Genomic DNA, 24,324 nt, shown 5'->3' with positions numbered 1-24,324 from the left:
ATTTCGCGGTTGAGCTCATCCGCGAAATTTTAAGATTTCGCGGGGATTAATTTTCGCGGATGAGGGATTTCCTGTTTTTTCGCGGGGATTTAATTTCGCGGATTGGGGTACAAATTAAAATTTTTGAAAATGGTCAAAAAAAATTTTTTTCAAGTAATAGGTGGGTGTTTTGGAATAGGACGAGGAGATATGTATTACAAAGAACACTGTTTGCAAATGCTGCTGTCAAAACAAAGCGTCCGAGTAAACCAGAAAACCCATCTGTTATCCCGAAGACATCTAATGCAGTATTTTGTTAGATTAGGAACAATAAGCGATCACTTTAGATAAAATTTTTTCCAATACCTCTTCCAAGTTTGTAAATTTATGAAGAAAATTTTGAGGAAAACCATTTTTTCCTAACAAGCATATCGAGGATTTGACCTTTTTCAACGATTGCGTGCTCTCATGTAGAAAAAAAAAAAACGATAAAAATAGAAATTTCGCGGATTGCAAAAAAAATTCAAATTTTTCGCGGAAATTAATTTTCGCGGATGGGCCTTTTTCAAATTTCCAATGGGACTTATTTTCGCGGATGACACCCAAATCCGCGAAATCCGCGAAAATTAATCCCCGCGAAAATTTATCCCATTAAAGTACATCAATGCAAACAATTTTGAATATCAGGTTGAAGATGAAGAAAATGAAGAGGAAGAAAGTGAAAATATTTTTTTACGTGAAGATTGGATGGATATAGCAGACCAGAATTCCATGCCCAATAACGTTTCTACAGAAAATCAACAATATTGGACTGATTCTTATGATTCTTATACTCAAGATCAAATTAATGCAATGCCCTTTTGGATTGAAGAGAAAAAAAAGACTTTTGAAAATGATAATCCCACAGATTATAGTCAATATCAAATTGAGAACTTAAATGCAGAGCAGCTCCAAGCTTACAATATTGTACATGATCATGCTCAAAATATAAATGCTGACCCTTTACAAATGATAATCACTGGGATTGCAGGAAGTGGAAAGTCATATTTAATAAATTGCATTAAAAAACTTTTCAGAAATGGTAGATTTGTTAGTTTAAATTTTGCTATTTGTTCCAATTGATATTTATATTAAATTGATATTAATTAAAATTTGTGTTCATCTTTTAATCATTAAGGTTTATATAGTTTTGTATAACTTTTTCAGATAGTAAATAAGGTCTGTAATTTTATCGATCGCATTATTTCAAAACTCCAAAATGAACAGAACAATATCGCACGCGGGATACTGCTAGCTGGGACTGCTTATACAAAGCTCTATACAAAAGCCTTTTGTCAGAGTTTTATTTTGTCAATAATAATGCCAGATTTTCTGATTGTTGATTGGGTCAACGAAAACACATCCGATGTATTGTCAGCAAACAAAGTGATTGCACCAAACGGCGTTGCACTAGGAGAAACGGTCCATGTAAAGCAAGGGCAAGAATGTTGGACTGGCAAAATTTCCAGTATCCATGGTAAGTATACATCTTTAATTTTTGTCTGCTCACTTTATAGTCTTTTTAGTCTCATTTTCACAGTATTTGATGATGTTCTATAATCCAGACCCAATAAATCAATCGAACTTGTCGAACCAATCGAACTAATCGAACTCCATCGTGCATCGAACGATTAAACTCACAATATTTGAAGCAATAAATAGCCGTTCGATTAGTTCGGTCATTAAAAAGTTTGATTTAAGTTCGATGATATTAAATCCTCATATATCTTCCCTCGTTTGCAAAAACTTTGTCCTGGCACGTGATTGCCATTTCGACAGTTATCCAGACTTAACAGCTTGACGTTTATTGTACCCGGATATTTGTCTATCCAGAATAAAGTCTGTATAGCCCCTCTGTTGCAATTTTGCGCGCGGCCGAGTGAATTTTTTTAATCTAACTTTAATCGTTCGATGAAGTTCGATTAGTTCGATTGTTCGATTGGTTTGACAAGTTCGATTGACCGGGTCTGGTGTAATTTTGCCTTAGGCGGTCATCGAAAAATTGTTCTATTCGCGTCACCCGCCCGCATCAAATTTTCCGCTGATTTTCCGGTGCGGAGATATGCGGAAAAAAAATCTGGGAAAAGCAATTTGTTCTTTTAAAGTATAGCTTTTTTCTCAATTGCTCTGACGACCATCGAAAAATAGTTTTGCTCGCGTTACCACCCGCCCCTGAGTTACTGGCGTGATTAAAAAAAAACTGGGAATGTTTTTAACCGCCCGTCCGCCTGCATGCATTTTTAACACCCGTTGCGACGCGAACAAAGCATTTTTTCGATGACCGCCTTTAAAGATTTGAAGCTTTTTTGTGAACTCAAAAAATAATTTAGACGAAATACCAAAATTTTTAGTTTTGGCGAGAAATTTATTTTGGCGAAGCAAGGATCTTTTTTAATTTTGACGGGAAATAAATTTGGTGAATTTTGAGTTCGCTTGCCGATTTGGCCATAAAGTTCTCGTCAAAATAATTCCTTTAAGTTATTGATCGTAATCCTTTTGCACAAGCACGATGCTGCTCGGGGAGTAGGTATCGTGAGATCGGGTAACTTATGAATCAGTGGAGGAAAACTTGTATAGCAATCAATGCTGGATCTGTAATCTCAAATCTAATAATGTTATTATAAACATAATTATGCATGAAATCACTTTTATGATTAGGAGATCCCGTGATGTCAGGCAACTTGCATCAGTGGAGAGAAACTTGCACAGCCCTCAAATGCTAAAATCAAAACAAACCTATGATTTACAATCTCCTAATCATAAAACTGATGTCATACATATTTATGTTTGATCATTATTTTGTAAAATAAGGTTTATTGTTTTATTTAATTTTGTATTTTAATGACCAACCAAGGTCAGGCACTCAGATGCAAAGTTACCCGATCTCAAGATATATGTGGCTATATTCTTCTACAAAGAAATTATATTCATTATCTATTCAGGCTCTAAAAACAAAGCAGAACAGAGGTATCATGAACTGTACCCTCAACAACACTCATCCACACCGACAACTGTCGCCAATGGCAAACGTGAAAGGAAAAAGAAAGATTTTAAAGATTTCGAAGATATAGACCTGGCAATGACAAGTAGTGCTAAAAAGCCTAAACATAAGGATCATGAGCAGGGAGCAAGGAACATAACAGAGGAGAATGAAAAGTTGTGTACAGATGAGAACAATTTGGAAAAAGAAAAAGCGAAGACCGATAAAGGAAAAGCGAAGATGGAGAAAGAAAAGGCAAAGGTCGAAAGAGAAAAAGCAAAGGTGGAGAAGGAAAAAGCAAAGGTGGAGAAGGAAAAAGCAAAGGTGGAGAAGGAAAAAGCAAAGGTGGAGAAGGAAAAAGAAAAGGCGGAGAAGGAAAGAGAAAAGCATGAAAGAGAAGAGAAGAAACGCGAGGAAGAAGAAGTGATGAAAAACAAAGAAAATGTTTTTTTAGAACAGTTTAATCAGAGTGACAAATCTATAGATTTTGAAACAGAATTGTCACCTTTCAAATCCACCATTGAACAAAATGATCATGAATTCAGCGACTCGGAATCTGGACAAGACTCATTTATTGCTGATGTCCGGGAGATATGTCGCAACTCCCCTACAGTCAATGATCATGTTGATGCTTTTGAATCACCGGTCAGAAAAAAGAAACATCCTAGCAAAGGAGGAAAGGCCCCAAGATCCCATTTTCCTAATGCTGAAACATCACTGAAATCACCAAGAACGCCGGTAAGAGACCAATCAAAAGCCGCAAGATCGCGTCCCTCGCCAAAATTGGTTCCAAAGAGTCCCAGAAAGCCACTAAGTGCTACTAAACCAAAACCTTACCGCTATGCTGTGAATAAAGTGTGTAGTGGATGTACCGAAAAGATAAAGATTATTAATGACCAAACCAACAGAGTTCAGTCACTGGAATCCGAAAACAATAGGTTACAAAATATAATTGACCGCGGCTGTTATGTGGGTAAGTGCATTTATCTTTATTTAATTTTCACAGAATTTTTTAAAGTTGGTTGAACTTCTAGAAATGCCAACACAACTATGCTAACAGGCTATTTATAGCTAGCTGAAAATATATTTTAAGATTAATAAACAGGGTCAATTATGTCTCTGGGGTTGGGAAAAATTGGAAAATTAACATTAATTTGGCGAACTTTTTTCCTCAGATGATAGCGCTCCAAAATCAGGCAAGTTGGCACCTAAAGTTGCAGAAAAGTACATGGTGAGTCTCTTGGAAGCTCTATTAATTGAAGAAAATTGACTGCTTTTGCCTTTAATGGTTATGATTACATAAAAAATGCCATACTAAAATATAAAAGCCATTTAAAAAAAATTTGAGCTAATGTAATTTTCAAAGACCTGCCTATTCAATTCATTATTAATAGTGTTGCACCCTTTTTTAATAATTGTGACCATTTTTATCTATTCCCAGATTTTTGCTTGTTTTTAGATGACAAAACTTCATCCAGAATGTCCAAATGTCTACCTTACACAGTTCGATTTTTCACTCCTGATGACTAAAACTACTCCATCTAAATCAGCACTGTTTTTGATAGATTGCTTTTATGAAAAGGAGGAGCAATTTAACATGACTGTGAACGGTTCAGCAAAGGCAAACAAGGCGGCAGTTGATCCGGTCCTAAAAAAAGCCATATTGCGTAAGATGTATTGTTATGCATATAGTTTTTATCATTGTGTTATATACCTTAACTGGATAAATTTTTGCGTGTACTAATTTTTGGGAGACAAGAATTTAAAGATTTCGCGTGGATTAAATTTCGCTAATCAAGGGTCTTTATAATTTTTGTGTGGATTAAATTTCGCGAAAATGGCCTTTTTTATTTAATTTCACGACTAAATAAGAGATGTGTGTTTTTTTAATCGAACAAAGTCAAAAGCTTTCAAAAAACTACTTTTAGGAGGTTACTAGAGTTTATAATTGAAATGAAGAGTTCAACTCATAACATGTTTTGATTGTAATATGTTATCTAGATTTCGCGATTGTGAAATTCCAAATAATTTCGCATCCGGACTAAATTTCGTGTAAATAACCAAAATTTGCGAAAACCGTGAAAATTAATCCACACAAAAATATATATTTTTATTTATTTCAGATTATTGTCGTGAAAAATTTAAAGGCACTTCGTATGCAGTTTCTGATGCTGCATTAAATGCTGCCCTAAGAAGTAAATTTACTTCTTTACGAGCAAGAGGTAATGACGAGGAAGGTGACTCTGCAAAGAAAATGTTATTTCCTAATGGACAATAATAATCACTAAACTATTTAAATAACTTGTCAACCGAAGATTTTGTTCAACATTTAGATTTAGTTTTTATTGTTCATCAAGTTTTTATTTCAAAGTGGTTTTTATGTTACATTTGTATCTACTCTTAATGTTTTTCATTTTTCCTTGTTTTTCTAATTATACTTTGATTTCTGAGAATCCCGTTGATTTTTAAGAACTCCTAATACTCACCTTTCCATCACTAACACTTGATGTGGTTAAAGAAAAAGAAAGTTTCATTATAGTATTTATTGTCTTAAATTTTACTGCTGAGATATTAGCCATATATTTTTCTTTATACTGACCTTGCACCCGTTTATTAAGGTAGTGAAGGTGTAATTTTCCAGACCTTTATATTATTTCTTATAAGTTTAATTTTCTTTTGCTTTTATTTTCTTATAGTATATATATTTTTAACACAAAGTAAACATTCTTTACCTTAACGGAACTAAAATTACTGAAACAATCTCTTGGATTGTTGAAGCTGTCATTTTTTTTTAATATTATTTAAAAGTTCCATTAAGGTATAGAGCTGTACAGAAAAAACTAGACTGTAAATAATAGAGCCTTAAATTTTTAACATTTTATTTTAAAGTAAATAGCAAAGTATAATCGTATAATCGAATATGAAAAGATCAATTTTTGTCGCCTTGATATCTCCTACACCTCTGTAAAATTTTAGTATGAAAACTGATATTAGATACGTAAAAGTGATTATAAAAGAATTTAGAAGAATGACAAACTGATTGATATTAAGCATTCGGTGTATATATTGATAATCTTAAATCTTTTATGATTTTCATCTACAGATAAATATAAATAAAACAAATATGTGCGAAGCTGGAGAAGATATGTTTAAGTTTCGATAAATTGGCTGGTTTTGAATCTACACATATCAAACTCGCATCTAACTGGATTGTCAGTAAGAAATATCTTATCGTCTTGGTTACATTGTTGTTACTTTGTCTTCAAATAGTATCATGAAGTGGTAGAAAAGGACCAAATATAAGGATCCCTCTCGTTGTATCAAAAAAGTGACACTCAGGAAACATTTGTGGCCCTGAAATATTTATCATATAACTTTGTCATGGTTTTGAAATAATTTAAAAATATGCTTAAAGTATGCTTTTGAGGTAATTTACAGAATGTTCACAAGTATGCTTCCAGTATGCTTTTAAATATTTTAATTCCCTTTGATAAAGTATGCTTTAAGTATGCTTTTCTAGAATTTCTTTCTGTTTTAAAAGTATGCTTAAAGCATGTTGGATTGTTCCAAAAATGCACAACTGCAAGCATGCTTTTCAATGTGCTTGAATCATGCACTAAGTATGCTTTTAGTGTACTGCAAAAGCATGCTTGAAGCATTAAAGAAACATGCTTCGAGCATGCTGCATTTTGGTAAGGGTCGCCTTTCCCACTTCCGCCCTACCACCAAAAAATTATCCTCTTATATGCAAAGCTGGCCATAATATTTGGTAATAAAGAAGAAGATAAGTTTCCTCCAAATTTAAATACTATATGATTTATATTACGATCTGGGTCTAAATTTTCAGACTACAACCTATAATTCAGTTAAAATGGGAAAGAAAATAGTATTTGAGTGAACTGAAATGTCTTATTTCAGGGTATTGGGAACAACTACGTCATTCACAAGTCACGATGAAATGAGAATGATCCGATCCCACGAAACTAGTGCAGAGACAAAAGAACGCACGGACAAAAAGAGAGAGTTGGTAAAATCGGGTCAGCAGAAGAAGCATAACAGCGTGGGAAACATTCAGAATTATGTTTTAAATGATCTTGATGCATGTGTAAATAAGGTATGCTATTACTGCACTGGTATTTGCCGATTTCTCATGTTCTGGCTATGTCCGCAGATTCGTTTATTTCATTGACAATTATATATGACGTTATGAAGTTTTAAGTTATAAGATGCAAAATTGAATTTCAACACCGGGAATTAAAACTTCAACCTAAAGAAAGGCTTTTTCAAATGCTACTTTATGAACCTTTTTTATGAATTATCCTGTGTCTCTGATAATTCTTTGTTCACGGCCTCCCCGCTTCCGATATTAAGTGATTACTGCTTTTCAGGTAAATGAAATGTTGAACGCGGGACAAATTCTATCATTCAAGAAACTAGCCGAAGAATTTGGTTTAACTCATCAGAGTGGAACGATTCCTAAGAACGGTGGGCAAATTCTTTACGAAATACTTAAAGATAAAGTGGACAAAGAAAAACTGGAAAGCTTAAGACCAAAGAACAGCGGGGAACGCTACAGAAAGGCAAAGCGAAAGTAAGTGTACTAAGCAGTCTAAAGTAATTGAAAAAGAGAAATTTACACTAAATTTAAATTTCAGCTGAGACAACTAATTTTTTAGAAAAAACTGTCTACTTTAAAGGGAACAAATTTTAGCGGAATTAAATTTCGCAGTTCACAACTCGAAATTGGGAAGTTTCGGAAATTTTTTTTATTATAACATCGCCTATTTTGGCCTAAAAAGACATTTGTTACAATTTTTTTCTTGACTTTTCATTTGTGCAGTGATCTCTAGCGTAGGTTTGTTTGTCTGTCTTTATTCATGACAAAAACCTTTGTTATGGATTGATTATTTTCTCCTTTAGACTTAAAGACAATCCAACAATTTCTCTACCATGTGAAGATTCGAGCATGAAGATAAAAGAGGAGATTAAAAAGGGAACTACGGAGGTAAGCTCACAACATTGAGCTTTTTCATTATTTCGTGCAGTGGAGTTAGATTCCACTAGATTCGACCTCAAAGACTGTATGATCAGTTTCAATCACAAAAGAAAACCTTTAGTAAGATTTTTTTTTACATTTAGGGAAAGTATGAAGTTGGAGAGTTGATAGTTCCCCAAGCGTTCGAAAGGACAATTATCAATGAAAATGGCGATCCACAGATCGAAGTATTCGAAACTGAAGGTATTAATTCCATTAAAGTCTCCAGATAAAAGGGTTGAAAATTTGAAAAAATTTAATATAAGGGTACGAATATCATCGATTTTTTTGCTGCACTGTTACCCACCATAATATGTAATGTATATTATACATTTTAACAAGGTATTTTCGTTTTGCATTAATTTCTAGGTCGAAAATTTCCATTTCAAAGGCTCCGTGAAAAGCTAATGAAAAAGTTAAAGCCATACATGCGTCTTCTGCCGGACATATTCTATGAAACCGCTTCTGCCGAAGACTTGCAGATTGAATGTAGAAGACTTTGTATTGATGAAAATACAACGCGGGAAGAACTGAAAGAACTAAATCGAAAGAGAATGTTCGCATGTTGGCATGACGCCTCCGCAATTTCGAACGCCTCTCACTTTTTAGTCTTAATCAACTCCTTGTATGATGAAGCCCTGTTTTACACAAGCGACACGAATATTTACAGAAAACAGGTATGAAATTATGTCAGAACAAAATACGTTTTAATTGCACTACGAAATAACAAAAAATACATCAAATAGTTATTACGTTAATTAGCACAAATTATAAAAAATCCATAAAGTCCAAATTGCTTTTTTTTAGGTATCTTGGTTGACATTGCTGAAAAAGTCGAAGCCCCTGAGACTTACATTCTGGCCCGCTGCCCTAGCAATGACCAACAGCTCATGTACAGCAGCACAAGGCTAGAAGACCTCAAGGAAATGAAAAAGACGCCGATTAAAGTTGACGGGTGTGAGATTCACGATTCACTCAGAATTTTTAAGGGTATGTTATGTTACATGTATGTATAAAAAAGCTATTTACACGGCGTAAAACTATAACATGATATTAAATTGGATATCACTTTATTCTATATTTTTAATATAAATGTTATGTTAAAATCTAAGAAGTGGGAACAATCAACGAACAGCTCTGAGCCATAATTTTAGGAAAGTCTAGTAAAATAGTAGAGGGTTGAATGTTCACTTCCGAGTCGTGCCTAATAATAAGTCGCTTTGATTTTTCAGGAGATGCCCCTGCTTGCCAACTAGAAAGTGGTCACAAAAAGGGCGGCCATCATTTTTGTTGGCTTTGTAATCTAAAATTCAATGGCGTGAGCTTTAGTTTACAGCAAGCCCTCTGCGCTAAATTCACGACATTGGAAGACAAATGCAAAAAGGTCCAGCAGAGCGTCATCGGACAGGAGCTCACCGAAGTGGGTGCCTTCGATTACGTTTCTGCCTTACGTAAGCACCAAGTTGTGGCTGATCTGAATAATCGAGAGGTCAAGGGATGGCTGGAAGCAGAACCAGTGAAAGACCTGAAACAGTATCTTGAAGATGAACTAGCAGGTTGTCATCGGCTGCCAGCACTCCTTCATGAATCTCCTCGGACAAGGCTTAACGATGAAGAGATCGGTTTAGGCGACTATGAAGTTATTGGTGTTGAGCCCCTTCACACCATTACGGGGCATCTCAGGAACCTTTTCGAGGAGTTACCACAACACATGAAGAAAGCAGACAAAAAGTATTTTGAAAAAGCCCTCGACGCAGCATTTGGTGATAAGCAGGTCAAACGAGGATGTGACTATCGTAAAGCGTTGCTAGAGCTAACATCGATGATGCGTCTTAAGCTCGATGATAAATTCATGGTGCTATTTGAGACCATGTGTGAAATTCAAGAGATCTGCTATTCACGTGAGCGAACACCCCAACTAATTTTTCGATTCTCAAATCTCGTCTTCATTCACGCCATTACTTTGATTGATTCTTTTCTCCGTCCAAAAAAGTTAACTTCACGAAAGTTTTTCGGCCAGTATTTCCATTCGCTCCTACACGCACCGCTACATTTCCGTTTGTTTCCCATGCCATCAATTAACGCCGAAGACGAGGAAAGGATGTTCACAATTCTGAAGAAGTTTGCACTGGGAACATCAAACCATCATCCTGATAACGTTCTCGCCAACGGTTTTCTTCGGATCCAAGTCCGTGAGGAGTTAACGGAGGAAAAGCTGATGAATAAAAGAGAGAGAAAATGCAAGTCAATCGTCAGTAAAGTCAATGTCAAGCCAAAAAAACGATGCGAAACCGTCATCCCCCCAGCAATAATCAATGCTTACCCGTATGTTTGGCAGGCACATTGCGAGTCCATTGCAGACTTCTTGTCAATCCAAAACAACTGGGTCGAAAGCAAAGATGGAATCGTCCTTTGTGATCTGAAACCGAATGTAAGAAATTTCAAAATGAGTCATTTCAGGTCCTTCACATTGGCAAAGGAGTTGAAGCGTGTCCAAGACATCTGGAATGACCTCCTGGAAAATGATTCAGACAAGATCCCTTGCCACGCAGTCAAAATCAACGAGGAAGGGGAAATAAGGGATTTGAGTAGCCTTAAATTGATCAAGAGTACACGAAGAGGTGAATAGCACATTTTTTAAACAGTCCATTTTATGTGAACCACCTTCATTGTATGTCAACGTTAACAAACAATTCTACTATAAATATTTCCTTGTTTTGTTCTAGAAAACAGAATGTAAGGATAAGTATTAAAATTTCTATTCATTCCCTTTGCAGCGTCAAAAAGAAAAGTGACAGGTATTGAGGTGCCCACAGCAATAGATCTGAACATTACACCGGCGACAGCTATTGCAAATATGGTTTTGGACAGCCCAAACTTAAACGGTAAGAAATTACATGTTTTTTTTATAAGCATACAAAAATCCGAAAACAGGCTCAGAGATGCTTAGGTCGAAAGCTTAATAAGGCTGAAAAATGCTTGAGGGGATGCTTAAACCTAAAGCATAAATTTAGGGAAATACTCAAAATCGGTAAAATTCCAGCCAAAAAAAGCCAAAATCAGGAAAAAAACATTTTTCGTAGGCTCAAGTAATGCTTGCCATATGCTTAATTTTTCCCCATATCTGAGCCTAGATATGCTTATAAGTGCAATGCTTATAAAAACAAAAACATGTAGAACAACTCAAGGTTCGAATAACAGCCCAGAGCCTAAATTTAGCATTAAAATAAAATAGCAAAACAGTAGAAAACTTTACGGTTGATTATTATTTGTTGTATTAAATTACACTTTTTTAATTATACTTTTTTCAGTAGAATCAATCTGTAAGAAGCAAAAAAGTAATAAAGCTATAATCTGTTTTATGTTTTTGAGACACCAGCTAAGAAACTGGTTTTATTTACAAAGATTCTTTCTTCTTTAGAAAACAAGCCGTCTTCAATCTTTTCGACTCCTTGTGATCCAAAAACACCTATCAAGAAAATGCGTACGTAATTCTTTTTTTTTTTAATGGGAATTCTTTCTGATTAGAAAATTTATGATTGATTTATATAACAGCTAATAAAATCTTAACATTTAATTCCTTTTTTCTATCAGTTGACACATCAATTAACGAAAACATCCTGGACAACCTTCACAGCACAACACAAATCCTACAAAGCACTCCAGGACCCTCACAACCAAAGAAAGTCTGTCCATCCATTAGTTATATGCGTGAGTATAGACATATTCTCTCTTTAAAAATGAAGACCCCTAGCTAGCCAGGCGGGGATTATCTGAACGCATCAAAAGCCCTTTTAAGAAATACCACCGGCACTTTCTTTTTCAACCTATTCACACTCAACTACAAGCAATATTGGTCACGTAACTCCCAGCCCAAAATCTATAATGTCGGGGGGGGCTCGTTCAGAATCAGACTTTTAGTATAGATAAAACAAAAATACACAAAGAAATGGTAAGCTCAAATTTAATAAAGTTACACATTCCAAACCTCAGGGTAGTTAACATAAATTCATACTTTTATAGCACCTATTTCAACTTCTATGATTTCAACAAATGAGGAAATTGAAGAGTCATTGTCGAATGAAATTGAAGAGTCATTGTCGAATGAAATTGAAGAGTCAATGTCGAATGGAATTGAAGAGTCAATGGATATTGGTAAGTAAAAACTCAAATATTTCCAATTCTTTCTTTTGTCAATAAGACTTTGTTTCTTATATAAAATTCTTGATTTTTAGTTGTCTCTACTGCTGATGAGTCCAATACAAATGATGATACATCAAAGTCTGAACCTGAGTGTGGACAAGCACCATTAGCATTAGGTTTGTATATACATTAATTTTCATATACTTGAGTGTCTACCACAACATATATTGAAAATTGGTTAAAATAAACAAGACAATAATAGGATTTGGTCAAAAAATTGTATAGGTTTGTTTGATTCACTTTAGAAATAATTTCTTTTCATTGTAGTCCCTAATGTGTCAGTGACAAACATTGAAGAACCAATTCAAAGGCTGAAGATGAACAAATTGGTTTGTATTTCCAACTAGACCTTTTTTCGTTGTAGGCAAATTTTGACTTATCATCTTAACAGTAAAGCTATTGGTAGGAGGCAAGTAAGAGGCAATTGAAGAAAAATTTGTGATTATTTTTTTAAAACGTCACTTTTTGTTTAAGAAGTGCCACAGTTTGAGTAACAAGCTTTCACTTTTTCATTCAGCAACATTCATCCGGAGACAAAAGTATTCAACATCAACATTAATTTCAAAAGTACTGAATGATCCCAGTTTGGCTTTGGAGTATGACAAGTTAAAAAGTAGTGCTTCAAGTCAATTTGAAAAGTTAGTCACAGAATCGAAGTGCAGCTTACAAATAAATGGACAAGTGCAAAAGAAGAGTTAAAAAAATCTTGAGAAAAAGGCAATGTCAGAAGATAAGGAAGAGATAGCAGTGGTTCCAAAGATGAGGAAGATATCATCAAGCTCAAAATATTATGACAATAATTGAAAAAGCTTAAGAGGAAGTTCGATTTGGTATTAGATTGAGCAAAAATAAGTATTTATTCTAACCTGTAAATAATCCAATCATAACAAACACTTAAATTCTTAGCAGTACCAAATGAAACTTACACTAAAACTCCATTACAAAAAACTAGGTGACAGCTTTTTATTACCAATAATCTTTCCTACACACAATCTTACCCTTGAAGTTTTGAGGTATCAAATCCTTTTCACGTCGATCCTGTTATATCTTAGTTTGAATAGCTACGTGCCTTCTTGATCCTTTAGAGATGTATTAATTTATTGTTTTTTTTTTTATTTTCTACCATTTAATTGTCCTTATATATATAACTTTTTCCGTGAGATTACTCAAATTCTTTATACAAACTGAGATTTCATTCGTTATAAGAAATGTGTTAGTGAACATGATATGAGGCATTATCAAAACGTTGAGTTTTTTTGTTTTGACCTTCCTGCTCACGATAAATTCAAATTACTTATTTATTATTTAAATATCATTAATTTTGTATGTATATATGTTAAATTTCATGAAGAGACAAATTCCAATTCACATTGAAGAGTAATTTTTTTATTTTTTTAGTGCTCACAAAATTGTAAATTTATTCTAGTTGACAGATTCTACAATAAATTGATAGTTTATTTTTCTAAATAATGAAAAAGATTATTGAAGAATTTGAATCACAACATTATTTTTTTCAGATTGTGGACATTGTCTTTAATGGTTCTTTCTACCGTGAAGTCAGGTAACTTGCATCAGTGGAGGCTAACATGCATAGCCCTCAAATGAATGACCTCTCTGGTCCTTAATCAAAAGTTTAATCAAAACAAAAATGATGGAGTAGAGCTGCGATCAAAGCTGCGTAGTTAATTTGTTTTGAAATTTTGCTGCTTTGAGGGGGGGCGTACGGGTTTGACGGTGTGACGGTATTAACCCTTTTTTCCGTCGGTGTTTCGGTGTTTGAAGAAAAAAGTGACGGTATTTCGGTGTCAAACATGCCATGCGGTGACAAAAATAAGGATTTTACCAAATTTTGATGTCGGTGTTGACGGTAATCCAAGAATTATGGGTTGGTATTTCGGTGTCTGCGACCCCCTACGCCCCCCTCCTTTGATTGGTCAGTCATTTGATGGCTATGCATGTTAGCCTCCACTGATGCAAGTTACCTGACTTCACGGTATTAGTTAAGTTTATCGTATGATTTTCATGTCCATTCTCACCACATACATAAAATTTAATTCTAAAACAGGAACAAGAACAAGAGAATTATATCCAATACAGTACGATTTAATATGTGATAACTGTTAAGGTCAAAAAATTTGGGACGATATGGAGTTTTTACAAGCCCTCATTTGATTTGGTTGGAGTTAACCATAATAAAACAATTTACTTTTACAAGTTACTTTTTCTAAAGAACGCGTCATCTTTATTACTTCAAATGACCAATTATCAAAGTATCTTATAAAAACTCCATCTCATCTCGACATCTGAAAAATTTTGCTACCTTCTCCAAGTTGTGGCTTTTTTGTAGTTTTGTTTTTTTTCACGCCCTTTACTACATAACGCCCAAGCTGTAAATTGGCAAAATAAACATAAAAATCGATGATCGAACACTATGTCAATTGAATAACAAATTTAGCAGTTTACATTACTTGTATAATATAAAATAAATAAAGTCAGTAAAAATGGGACAAAAGAACTTTTCTTATGTTTTGTGAAAGAGAAATCAGCTACATACGTTGTCATTAAGGACCATTCTGATTGCCAAAGCAACTATCAAATACTCACAATTTTAGTGACTGTTAGAAGGTTTGATTGGTGAATTTAGGGGTCAGTCACAAATCGATTTTAAGTTAGAAGAACGTCAATTGACGTATATGGGTGGGTGGGTTAAAGGTTGTTGACGTTTTTCAGAAACATCGATTTTTCATTCCATGCCAAATATTACTTCTCGCCATGTTTCTGTTTGATCGCTTCGTTTGTTTTGAAAACCAAAACAAACGGCCCGATGTTTATGTCTTTTCTTTATTTGACGGCCCGAACGGTCCTTGAATTTTTGCAGATGGCCGTTCTTTCTGTCGCTACATACTACGGAGATAATTAATTACGGGAATTTTGTGAACAAGTTTAGAAATTATCTCCGTTTCTTTAAACTCTATAAACTATGCGAGCCGTAGTGAAAATCAAGATGGCTGACGAAACAGCAATGAAGGCTGTTTTTATCGATTTTCGGGGATATCAAGGTGTTTGACGTTTTTGGGTGTGGGTGGGTGGGTCAGCTTTTAAAACGTCAATTGACGTTCTACTAACCTAGAATCGATTTGTGACTGACCCCTTAATTGAGCTTAATATTGTTGTTTGATTAACTTTGACAAAGTTCGATTATAAGTTAGTATCAAAAAATATAAGTTTTTCAGGCAATCAGATTGCAAATGTTTCTCATGTTGACATTTTATGTAAAACATTATATGCTATTAAGGGTTTTTTCTTTGTCTTTGAATAAAAAGCCTCAAAAATTCAATCTCACATTTCAGAACAAGTTCTGAAATTAAAGGTTGTGATTTTTGTTTGATCATCAGAATAATCCAATTCTATCATCTATAATCTACGTCTTGGATACAGTTTAATCAGCAAATATACATAAGCAAGGTAAATCAGAAATCTCACCTCATGTTGTGTTATTCATCAAAATTGAGAAGCCATTTTGTTCCATCTTGAACTTTGAGCCAAGTCTGCGATTTACAAAATCAAAACATTGAATTCTGTCGGTCAAGAGCCAGAAATCAAATTTAGAAAAGCGTTCGGTAATTTATCCAGACCAAATATTCCGACATCTATGGTTTCACGGATGATAGTAAAAACCCTTGAAAATACTTTAGTAAGTTTGACCTCGCTCGCAGGATTATGTTAGGAGAAATTAAACATCGATCACTAGCGTAAACAATGAAAAAAATCCTTTTTCAATGCCCTTATTTCACTTGAGGCTATAAAGGGTCTTTTGGATAAAATCAGGCAGGTTATTTTGGAATATTTTTGAGTCAAATTATTTCTACAGTAGAAGAGAACTTAGCGAATCAAGCACATGCATATGTCAACAAGCTCTTTTCTGATCTATGAGTTATCTAAAGATTTTCACTGTTTTCATTTAGAAAAATCTCTATACTTCTCCAATTCTCAGAATTCTAGGAAATTATAACACACTATAAACTAAAAGATCCCATATATTATGGATAAATAAATCGGCAGGTCCAAAATGCATAAAACATAATGCATATTGCATAATGCATGATGCATAATATTTGAATAATGTCAATTTTTGAGGCTATAATAAGGAAAATTTGAAAGATAATACTTTCAACAAAACAAATATACCACTTTCTGCCAGAAAATAAAGGGTAGAAAGCTGTAAATTTGAATTCTGGATGATGAAGAAAATCCATGATCCACTGAAAATGCTTGTCGCCATTTTGATTTTCATAGTTGTATTTTACAGAACGTAGTATAGTGTAGAAAAAACACGAAAATATCTCCTCCGTATATTACTTTTCGAACTTGAAAACGTACATTTTATAGCAAGATCTTTAATTCTTGGTTTTCTCAGAGATCTTTTCTGTTTTTTCGAACAATTGCTAATAAATTTCAACGGGTTTTCCCTCTTACATACAAAGCATTAACCATGTGAATGCTTTTTGTTAGATAAGCCAATATCCAGCCAATATAAATATAGAGCTTCATGCGAAAGCTAGATCTAAGAAAATACACTTCGAATTTTTTTACATTCGAATGTTTATGTGTTTACTTTTTTTGAGAAAGAAGAAGGGGGAAACCTTTCTGATCTGTTGCATCTTCTTATTATTTATGCTGACGGAAAACCCCTTGTTGTTATGATTCGAATGTTTTCTCTTTCGTTCGGATTCGAAAAGTAAATATCATGTCTGGGGAAATCCCTCTGATTGGAATGTTTACTTAAGAAACTCTTCTACTGTAAAAGAGGTTTTCGCAGTTTTAGCCTCTACAAAGGAGAGTTTTAGAAAATATAAAATCGTTCTGTAAATTACACAACACTATTATGCATTATGCAATATGCATTATGTTTTATGCATTTTGTACCTGCCGATAAATAAATCACTCTGATCAAGAACAAGTTTAATAGCAATATTTTTCGCAGGAACTAATTTTTGCATTCTTGCGTGTCTACTCTTGTGTTCAATTGTAGGAGTGGGTGGAATAAGCAGGGGAGTTGGTACTTTGCGAGAAAATCCATAAAATGGGGAGGTTAATATTAAGTGATTTTGGGGTGATTTTCCCAAAACCCCTAGGAGAATGAAGGTTTTGGCTTGGGATTTTTTCAGGAAAATTTCATAAAATTGAGGGGAAAATTGGTTTTTATAAAATGATTTTGGGGGGATTTTTTTCCCGAAAAATTGCAAAGTGACCCCCTTTACAATTAAGCACAAAAGAGTACTGTGAAAATTAGTTACACGGAATGCAATCTTTATACTAAAAATCCTCAAAAGCCTCAGGAAAATGAAAGAGTTTGATCAAAAAGTGGGTGGCAACCTTGAAAATCATTTCCGCAAAATGTGCCAAGTAAAACCTCAAAGTATTTTTGTGTAACAATTTTCCGAAATTGAGGTATCAAAATTTGAAATTATTAAAAATGGGTTATGACTAGAAGGATCCCACATGCCAAATATTACAAACCATCTGATTATCCCTTTAGTAGTACACTTATTATGGAAAAGATTCTTCCAAATAGGCTAGAATTTTGTCTGCAAAGTAGTTATTTTTTCTGACAAAGAGTTATTGCTTTTTTTTTAAATGCTTACATACACTTGTTATGCTTTTATCAAAGAATTATTGCAATACAGACTGTATCTTTATAAAGTTGATTATAAAGACTGGTGCGTCCAGCCAAACACAGATTCGATCTGTAGCTCTCACTGCACCATATCAAAATGATCCCCACCACATCTTGTTAGCTTTTTGAATTATATAATATTAGTGAAACGGAGACTCGGTCAGAATTCTGTTGTATGGACCCCAGGTTTATTTCACCCCCTATATATATATACCGTGAGATCGGGTAACTTGCATCAGTGGACCCTAATAGGCATAGCCCTCAAATGAATGACCTGGCTGGTCATTAAAATACAAAGTTAAATCAAAACTAAAATGGTAGAAATGCGAGCGGAGTTGCATAGTTTTTTTTGTTTTGAAATTTTGCTGCTTTGATTAGTCAGTCATTTGATGGCTATGCAAGTTTCCCCCCACTGATGCAAGTTACCAGACTTCACGGTACCCATCCCCCTTTCTATGATGGAATTTTACGTCCCCCCCTTTCTTACAGAACATCTGTTTTTAAAGAAACTTGCTCTATACACCACCAAAATTATTTAAAAAGTACAAAGCAGTGTGACTCAAATCCTTCAGCTCCTTGGTTAGAAAAAGCTATACCTGTTTACTTTTTTCTTGCCAGATTCAACAAGCCATCAACCCAGATCAAGCAACAAAATTAATACTGACATCAAAAAATTCACTTGACCTTTCCATTAGAAACTTCTAAATTATCTGCCATTATGTAACCTGATCGTGGTTGTTTTCTGCCCACCACGCTGAAGCTCTAAAGGGATGGGTGAAAACATACAATCTGACGAATATGCAATCTTGAAATCGTAAGCACTGTGTTCGTTTAAAAGGACCCGAGGGAGGACTATTTTCCCTCAGATGTAGTGCCTTCAGAGGTTTACCATGCACGTAAGAAAATTATGAACAGCTGTTATCAGGTTACCATTATGAAGATGTTCCAAAATTAACCAATCAAATAACCAAAATTATAGCACAAGTCTATACAAATTACAATTTGGCTCTTCGCTGCAGCCGCCATATTGTTGTTCCTTCTCGTAGGCCACGCACCTTCATCAAAAGAAAATCATACTTTTATCTTGCACGTCTCGAGAAAATAGAAAAGTGACGTCATTTGCATAACTAACAATTTGAGAGAGTTCCTTCTTATTTCAAATTCCTTGCTTACATTACCTTTATGATGTTCTGGAATCTTTTCTAATAGGCTCTTTTCAAAATCATAATTCTTTTCCCTGCAGCATCGTTGACACAGGTTTAGCTTGTTTAAGGAGCTTGCTACCAAGTGAAAATATTTGTTTCGATTAATAATATTGATCATTTTTCATTGAGAATGTTCTTGTCATGTTTGTTCTTTAATACTTTATGACACAAAAACTTTCGACAGAATATAATGCTTGATTGAATAACAGAAGCCCCTGTAGTGGAAAAAGTCTTGATTGTCCTGACATTTTGACGAACACGATGAGAGAAATAGCTTGCCCTTTTTCATTTGACCATGCAAACTCGATAATTCGAGTGAACTCGCCAAAAAAGGTCAATGAAAAATGATCAATATTATTAATCGAAACAAATATTTTCACTTGGTAGCAAGCTATGTGCCCCACAATTTTTACTTCCACTCTCATCCGCCATTTTGCATATTTTTTCAAAAGTGAAAGTTCATACACATCACATCCATCTCCGTTCCCCATGCAAACTCGATAATTCGAGTGAACTCGCCAAAAAAGGTAAAATCGGCCACCATAAGAGCCACCATAGCGGGAAGGCAAGCCGTACACTATTAAGCAAACCTATATAGGAGATATATCTATAGAGGTTTGCGAATCAAACTACCCTCACACCTCTACAGTTATGGCTAAGATTATCAAAAGACGGAAGAACTATACAAATCCTTTGCCACCTCGAGCAACTAAATTACCCAATGATCCAAAGCTTATATTACCAACCATTGGAGGCAAACCTCCGAGTACCAGGATAGTTATAAAAGAACATATATCTAGAGTAGATCAAAGTAAATGATGCATCAGTACTTTTCATTTTATATTCTATTTAACGCATGACACTGTATGACATTTAATTTTTTTATTTTATTCTTCCTTTAGTTCAATGAATTGAAATTTTTAGAAAACAATTTGACACTTTGTGGCTTTGAAAATTACTAATAAAGGGCTTCTCAAAACTGTGTTACAACTTTTTCTAGATTTTGGTTCGGACAAAAGGTTTAATGGGTAATTTCTCATTTTAATTTATTTTTGTAAATTTATGTATATGTTAAACAAACATTGTATAAAAACGAGGTGTAAACTACAGTAAGCACAGTGTCTATAAATTCATACTTCATCCAAAATCAATTTTCTTCGTTTTCTTCAGTCCTGTCAATATTGAGAAAAATCACCGTGGATTTTGGTAAGTTCGGCAAAATGGGTTTTTCCAGAAAAAAATTGTATAACAGGGGTGGAGAATATAACAATTTTCAGTGATATAACCCTCCCGGACAAAGTGACTTTTGACCCTCCTCCCGGACAACGTGAAATTAGCCCCGGACAAGGCAAATTTTGACGGATTTTTACTACGGAGAATATACCCCCCACCCGGGGTGTACGAACATTTTCTGGGGGTGCCCATTGCAAAGATCCGCAACGTTGCGTACACAAACGCCGGTTGAATTTACCGCCATATTTTGAAAAATGTACAACTCGAATACAAAGAAACCGCTCTATTCAATCCGTCGGCAAAAATGTGTCGCATATTTTGCAACGTTGCCATTTGAAGTGCGCGATTTTGAAAGGGAAGGGTGAAAATTTTACTTTTGGGTTGTACTTCAAAATACACATGCTTTAGAATACCCTTCAAGGCCATGCGATCTTGATTTCGGTTCAAAGGCAAGAGCCGCGAAATTATGCAACGGTAAAACTGCGGAATTCGACAACGCAAAAGTTTCGCAATTTCGCAACGTTTCGGGTCTATGCAATTTTCCGAATTGTCAGGATCTTATTCTTTTCGTGTCAAGCTCAATTTAACAGGTTGAAGATTTAAATGAACCAATTTCATACCCTTGAACTGCGATACCCTTGAAGTACTTCAGGCGTACAAAATTTCGCGAGGTTGAAAATTCGCGAAATTTACTATATTTACAAAGACATTTACTTTCACGAAAAGGGCCAAAATTCTCAAAAGTTTCTGCTCGCGAAAGTTTGTACGCCTAAAATAAATCAAAGCAATTTGTTTGAAAATATTCTGGTACTCTTAGGTTCCAAATAAACGCCCCCCCCCCGCTTGTTAATTTTTCGAAAATTTTCCAACCCCCTGGACCTTATTAGGTTCCCCCCGTTTATTAATCTCTAAGAATATTTTCAGCTGTCAAAGAGAAGGACCCTTATTTTGCTCTAAATAGCCTGATTTTAGCCTATTTTTACCTTATTTTTGGGTTTCAGAAGTACAATTTCCAACCCCCCCCCGACAATTAGGTCCCCCTCGTTTTTAAAATCTAGAAAATTTTCAAAACCCCCCCCCCCGTTTATTCAAACCCCCCCGTTTATTTGGAACCTAAGAGTATGAGTTGTTTTGAAAAAATACACGCCTTTTTATAAGAATAGTGCCTATAAGAATATCAGGGTGAAAATGGACTAAATAGTGAGAATTTTCTTGTACTTTGACGGTGAGACGAATTGACAAAAATAAATAGATACAGGCTGGCAAAAAGAAGGAAGCATAGTTTTACACAGGAGATGAGTTGTTGAGTAAGAAAAAATATTTCTGATACGTGAATAAATAACACAATATAAAAAACTAAATAATTACAAGAAGAGTTTTTTTTACCCAAAAATATATAACAAAAGAAACTATATACTGACTTCAAGAAGTCGTTCATGAAAACAAACAATCTCTTCAAAAATTTGATCCCAATATTTACATAAAAACACAAGAGAAAGAAATAGAATGAAACCCATTGCATAAATGAAACCATTATTGATGTGATTTTCTTGGAAAAGGTCATTGGGCGAGCCAAAATGCATAATTTAACCTTGTTCTTAACTTTTCTGGATACTAAAAAGACCTGTAAAATATATATTCTATATAAAAATCAAAATAGCAAAAACTTTCAAAAATACAGTACTAAAAATAGCAATGTACAAAAATAAGCATGTTTAAAAAATGTAAATTCAAGAGTCATAGATTTTAATGTTCAGTTAGGTTTATATCCAAGGTAAATACCATTAGGACTTGGAAACTCAGACCTCACCTTTAAAACACAGCAAGATGGAACCACTTTCCTATTGTTCTTTCCAAGCCGACCATACTTCCACAAGGTAAATTGACGATATGCTGCTTTTCTTAGTTCTCGTGTCTCAAAATTCCATACGTCTGCACGGACTTCACACCTAGCTTTGATATTTAGCACCAACAAATCTTCATCCAAACAATACTTATGAAATTTTGTTAATTTGGAAACACAATGTTTACGCATACAGCGTTTATTTTCTATCAATGTAGGCATCTCTTTGCACTTCCCACATTTACACCAAGAAGGTGCCAAAATGACTGGCTCACCAGGCTCTGGTTCTGGTATTTCATCCTTGGCTTCTGCAAGATTGTCCTTCAAGGCTTGGAGGGAGCCATTCGCATGGTTATTAGCCACAATTAGCATCTCCATGAGGTCCTCTCGTGACAATGAATCTAAGAAGGCCTAAAAGGAATTGAAAATTTATGTGAAAAGCAATAAACCAAAAAAGTGAGCATAGTCATTTTTAGTCACAAAACTTGATTACCCCCTAGTGGCAACTTTTGAAAATCCCAAATTGAAGCTCCCTACTCCTAAGGGGGATGAAGCTATGAATATATTTGAGAATAGAGATTATTGTGGTTGTTTTTTAGTTAAACTAGCGTCACAGCTTTCCAGAAACATAACTGGTGGTGGTAAAAACTTATAGATACTAACCCTAATTGATCGATTTTGAACAGTTTGATTGGAGTTGGCATCACCAGCTTGTTGATTAAGGTTGATCTGGAAATGAAATTTGAAAAGATATATAGTCTACTGTACGAGTTCTCTTGCTAAAGAACATCTAAAATGTTATCGTGAGATTGGGCAACTTGCATCAGTAGAGGGAAACTTATATAGCCATAAAATGACTGACCAATCAATTCAGCAAAATTTCAAAACAAATGAACGCAGCTCTACTCTACCATTTTTGTTTTGATTTAACTTTGTATTTTAATGACCAGCCAGGTCAATCATTTGAGGACTATGCATGTTAACCTCCACTGAAGCAAGTTACCGATCACACAGTAGATCACTACTAGTATATTCTGTTTTGAGTTTTAGTGTAATTACGTTTAAAAAGATCCTCAGGTAAGCTAGAACAAACTAATTTACAAGAATAAAGAGCTTCTAACCGTTTTTGTGGTGCGGACTGTGTTTTGCGTCATTGTAGGTCGGTCCTCCATTCTTGCAGCCAGCTACAAGTTCTTTCTTGCACCATACTCCACATTGACATAATTCATTACAGTTCTCTCCCCTCGTCTTACAAGGACAGCCACCTTTCCCAGTCTTTCCTTCTTTTTTGCTGCATATTGATTTGCATTTGCAGAATCTCTAATAAGTAAATAAACCATGGAAGATACAAACAAAGGTTATCTTTCTTGTTTCAGTGCTGTGTGTCATGTATCTACTACACATTCAATTCAAAGAAAAATGTGCTTGACATGTGTGTTGTGCTGCACACTGAACAAAAATAATTCAATGCGAGGGAGAAAATAAAAAAACGACAATCTGCATATAATAAAGCAAGTGCAAGGGGTCAGATCTTTTATATAAAAGCAGCAACTTTTTATAGAATCCCTTCTTGTCAAAAACATCAAAATAATACAAAGTAAAGTGAAAGTACCTTTCCGTTTGACACAGTTTCCATTTTATTACAATAACAATATCACTTCAGAATTTGCATATATAGATTTGTTATTTGAATGGGACTTAGCCCGGTTGGGCTCTATCTATCATATATCACTTCAGATTATCTAAACAGCTTTTTATCTTATCCTTGTGTTGTAACTTGTCTCCTCGCTTCCCCGCCAAAACTGAGAAATCAGAGCTAGTTTGATGACAAAATGGCGCACAGACTGGGTCGAGTAGTAATGTGCCATATTTGTTGATGTTTTGATTTTACAATAGAAACTCGCTTACACCCGTTTTGACAATTCAAGTGAGCGCGTTTTCGTCTGGGCTATCGAAACAAACCAAAACATGTTACTGTGGTCGGAGATAGGTTCTTTAAAGTAGTTTCTTTAAAATATTTTATTTTTGATCACAAAAATTAGCAGTTGACCCTATATCCTACAATCTAATTACAACTGAAGTCTTCCCAACTTTGATAACAACATTACTCAAAAGAAACATATCGTGGGA

General features: G+C 34.7%; 2 protein-coding genes and 2 long non-coding RNA genes across 4 annotated transcripts; 2 read left to right on the top strand and 2 right to left on the bottom strand.

Moving 5' to 3' along the window:
• Positions 1-1,224: 1,224 nt before the first annotated feature.
• On the top strand, positions 1,225-5,933 carry LOC136810703 (caldesmon-like). The gene is made up of 5 exons (XM_067067298.1): positions 1,225-1,495; positions 2,961-3,971; positions 4,174-4,229; positions 4,458-4,665; positions 5,122-5,933. The coding sequence occupies exons 1-5, from the start codon at positions 1,339-1,341 to the stop codon at positions 5,274-5,276; spliced, it is 1,587 nt and encodes a 528-aa protein (XP_066923399.1). The 5' UTR covers positions 1,225-1,338; the 3' UTR covers positions 5,277-5,933.
• A 3,291-nt stretch (positions 5,934-9,224) lies between these two features.
• Positions 9,225-15,809, bottom strand: LOC136810689 (uncharacterized). Its single transcript, XR_010847140.1, has 3 exons — positions 15,720-15,809; positions 10,357-10,452; positions 9,225-10,248 (listed from the first exon to the last, which is right to left on the bottom strand). It is a non-coding gene; the product is annotated as an uncharacterized lncRNA (long non-coding RNA).
• On the top strand, positions 11,459-12,125 carry LOC136810681 (uncharacterized). The gene is made up of 3 exons (XR_010847139.1): positions 11,459-11,517; positions 11,628-11,744; positions 12,057-12,125. It is a non-coding gene; the product is annotated as an uncharacterized lncRNA (long non-coding RNA).
• Positions 15,810-22,104: 6,295 nt separating the features above from the next.
• Positions 22,105-22,566, bottom strand: LOC136810700 (P2X purinoceptor 7-like). The gene has a single exon (XM_067067284.1). The coding sequence runs from the start codon at positions 22,564-22,566 to the stop codon at positions 22,105-22,107; it is 462 nt and encodes a 153-aa protein (XP_066923385.1).
• Positions 22,567-24,324: the final 1,758 nt, after the last annotated feature.

Source organism: Clytia hemisphaerica, unplaced genomic scaffold, assembly GCF_902728285.1.
Source record: "Clytia hemisphaerica strain Z4C2 unplaced genomic scaffold, Clytia hemisphaerica genome assembly, whole genome shotgun sequence".
Lineage (NCBI taxonomy): Eukaryota > Metazoa > Cnidaria > Hydrozoa > Leptothecata > Clytiidae > Clytia > Clytia hemisphaerica.
This window is presented reverse-complemented; position numbering and strand designations above follow the sequence as displayed.

Bases quoted from the DNA above. Each gene is read 5' to 3' on its own strand.
- LOC136810700 (XM_067067284.1), bottom strand. From the start codon at position 22,566: ATGCTAATTGTGGCTAATAACCATGCGAATGGCTCCCTCCAAGCCTTG.
- LOC136810703 (XM_067067298.1), top strand. From the start codon at position 1,339: ATGCCAGATTTTCTGATTGTTGATTGGGTCAACGAAAACACATCCGAT. The intron at 1,496-2,960 runs GTAAGTATACAT...TTATCTATTCAG, and splicing joins CAAAATTTCCAGTATCCATG to GCTCTAAAAACAAAGCAGAA. The intron at 4,666-5,121 runs GTAAGATGTATT...TATTTATTTCAG, and splicing joins CCTAAAAAAAGCCATATTGC to ATTATTGTCGTGAAAAATTT.